This window comes from Myotis brandtii, unplaced genomic scaffold (assembly GCF_000412655.1).
Source record: "Myotis brandtii unplaced genomic scaffold, ASM41265v1 scaffold675, whole genome shotgun sequence".
NCBI lineage: Eukaryota > Metazoa > Chordata > Mammalia > Chiroptera > Vespertilionidae > Myotis > Myotis brandtii.
In genome coordinates, this window is record NW_005370635.1 from 839890 (window position 1) to 843311 (window position 3422).

Sequence of the window (3422 nt, forward strand, 5' to 3'; positions counted from 1 at the left end):
TTTATTTAGATTACTTATATCACCTAATTACTAATGTGTTTGACATTAAATGTTTTGAAATATACCAACTTATCCAAAATGACCTTAAATGTAGCCTCTTTAGAGAAAAGTACAGGTCAAGAATTTTAAAAAAAAATTTTCAGTTTTAAAAAGTCTCCTTAGAAGAGAGCAACCATACAGATTATAAGGGTTTGTTTGTTTTTAATGCATAAGATAAACCAAATTTTCATCATTCAATCCACAATGATAGAGTAAGTGACAAAATTTAAGTTAAATAAGTAAAGCCTTCAAAGTATAGTTTATTTTATTGGATTTTTTTGGAATGACTAAAAAAAAATAAATAAAAATTTCCCTCAACAAAATGTTCAAAGAAATCCAAATACTATAAAAAGGTACATTAGCTTAGCCAAAGGCACAGTTAAACTCTACTGATCTGCAGTTCAAATAATCCAAAAAGAACTGTAAAAATTTGGTGACCATTTGCAATGACAGTAAACTGCTTGTTTTAGAACTATTTAACACATAAAAAGTTACCACTTCCCAAATTAGGAATCAAAATTATTACTTACACTTTTAATAGTTCTTCATGCGGGGGAAAAGAAGATGCCTATTAAAAAGAGTTAAATGTTATTTCAAAACACAGCTTTCCAGAAGTTTTTAAAAAATTAACTCTTTTCAGACATCAATTTAAACAACACCAAAGGTAAACATGTCATACATTCTATATGTCACCAAGTAATTTTAGTAAAAACATATACAAATTTGTAAAATGTACTAAGCCCTAAATAGAATCTTCATTGTCACTACATGTTTAAACTCTTCATTTAACAATTTATCAATTTCCTACTAGGTGCAAAGCACTGAGCTAATACCTTTAAATTTTCATACTGTGTATTTCCTATATGACGACACTAAGTTCCCAAAGTCAAAAAAATACCATAAATGAAGTCAAAATAAAAATTAGGAAGAGTTAACTTGCATGTACCAAAAAGTTAATTTTACATAATATGTAAAGGTTTATAGCCCTTCACATATGATATTTATTCCTTGATGACTCCAATATCTCAAATTAAACTACTATAAGCTTCTTGTCAGCAGGAACTAATTTTTTTGCCCCTGAAAAAACTTTCTAGTTTATCCATATACATTCATAAATTAAAGAATATTTTGTTAACATCTTTTTAAAATTTTAACCAAGCAGAATTATATCTCGAAAAAGTTATTTAAATAGTGGTAAACTATTACTTACCATAATATTACACATTTCTTAGTTTCTCTCCAATTATTGACATTTCATTTGGGGTTAAGGGGTAGTAGGGTCTACACACACGTTAAAAGTGACCTCATAGGATTTTAAACTGAGTTGCTAAAAAAGGTATTCTAGAAGATGTGAAAATACGCACAGCGATACATAACAGATCTGGAATACACATTATTTATGTATACACTGTACTTTATAAATTATAAATTTTATCTTGAATATGGCATAGCAAACTTTGTTTTTTCAGGAAATTTGATAAAACACTTATAAATAAAAACAACACATACGTTATTCTCAATGAAAAGGCAAAATGGTAAGAATTTTATCCAGACCATCATGGGTTATATAATTTTTCACCCCATAAATAAATGGCAAACCATCTCATAGTACCTACCTGTTGGTAGTTCTGTTGCTTCAGCTGTTCAATTTGGGATTTAAACAAATTGTTCTCATCTTGTACCTCCTATTTAAACAAAAATTAAACATTAATACCTGGACAGAGAGTTTTCTTTTTATTTTGAAACCAGGAAAATTCTAAAATAGTAATAATTTTAAAGGGGCATAAGTCCTAATTATAAAATGAGAATAATTATATTATTTCGTACTAGTCTAAAAGTGGGTATGTCTCAATGAAGAAAATAGGATCCAGAAACAGAGCCAAATACCTATAAGAATTTAGTATAGGGTAACATTTTAAACCAATAGGACAAATTCTAGTGATATTTTGGCTAGCTGTTGTTTTGTCATGAGGGGCTGTCCCACGTACTGTAGGATACTTAGCTTTATCCATGGTCCCCATCCACTAGGTACAGGCCTCCACCAGCTGTGGCAAACAAAAATGTCTCCATATATTGCTAAATGTCCCCTGAGGGGCAGAACTACTACACTAAAATAATCATCATGGATTATTTAAAAATGTGGCTAGCCTTCTTTTTTTTTAAGTTGAAATGTTATTCTCATAACTTACTCAAAAAGAGTACATATGAATAAAACATCTCAACAAAAAATATAATCATAAATGTATTAAAAGAAACATGTAAACATATTTTTATGATAACATGAGAGATACCTTTCATCCCAAGATTTAAAACTAAAAAAATCACTTATACTATGAGTACATAAAAGTTTTAAATTTCCAAAAGAGAGGAAAAAACACAAAAGAAAAACTTAGAATAAATCACCTCACATATGACAAGACTAATTTCCCTTATACGTTGAAAGGGATAAGTTAGTAAGAAAAAGTTAACCTGGAGAAAAAATGTGGGAAAAAATAAAGGCCAATTCATATACAAAAGAAGAGTGCTTAACTTCTCTCATAATCAAATGCAAATTAAAACAATCTGACCATCTACCAAGGACCATACCAAATGTCTTCATCTTTGTCACTATTGGAGAGGATGAAAAGAAAACGGCCCTCAGTTGGCAGAAAGGTAGATGAGTAAAAATACTTTTGGAGGATGATTTAGTATTATTAAACAAATTTAAAATTAATCTACTTGGGAGGAAGAAGGAAACTGACAAAACCAACCATTGGAGCATGAAATGTGAACAATAGTAGTCAGAGACAATGCAGAAATCTAAAATTTGCTATCACTTCAAAGGAATGTTTTGTAAGTACTTTCAATATTAACTACATGAAGGTGAGGATACACTGATTTTCTATTTTAACTATCACTTTCAAAAAGGAGAAAAACAACTCTGCATAATCCTTTGATCCCAAATTTCACTTCTAGGAATTTTAGGTACAGATATACTAACAAAAGTACTAAAAATGTGTGTGCAAGAATATTCACTGTCGAATTGCTGTAACAAGGATATTCACTGTAGAACTGCTGTAACAAGAAACTGTAAATGATCTAGGTATCCATAAACTAGGATGATACAATTATATAGTAAAACTAGGGACCCAGTGCACTGGGGTTCCTCAGCCCAAACTGCACCCTCTCCAATCTGGGAGCCCTCAGGGAGCCCTCTCCAATCAGGGAGTTTCTGTCTGTCTTTGCAATCATATGAACGAACTGTCTGAGATCCCCAACCCAGTTTCGTTTGTTGCTCACAGAATAATAGAGGCTTTTTTTTTTTCTTTGCTTCATTGGTGATTTCCTGGAAGTTTTAGGATATCTTCCCTTTAATTTTTCCTAGACACTCTGATTTTACTTAT

General features: G+C 30.7%; 1 protein-coding gene across 11 annotated transcripts in view; it reads right to left on the bottom strand.

Annotated features, from left to right (window-relative positions):
- KTN1 (kinectin 1 (kinesin receptor)) overlaps nt 1–3422 on the bottom strand; it is a 106169-nt gene that overhangs the window by 34427 nt on the left and 68320 nt on the right. For all 11 annotated transcript variants that reach the window (XM_014529254.1, XM_014529253.1, XM_014529255.1 and 8 more), the window contains 2 exons: nt 1656–1724; nt 570–607 (listed from right to left, as the gene is read on the bottom strand). In XM_014529254.1, the coding sequence (XP_014384740.1) occupies nt 570–607; nt 1656–1724 (107 nt within the window). The remainder of the gene's footprint in view (nt 1–569; nt 608–1655; nt 1725–3422) is intronic.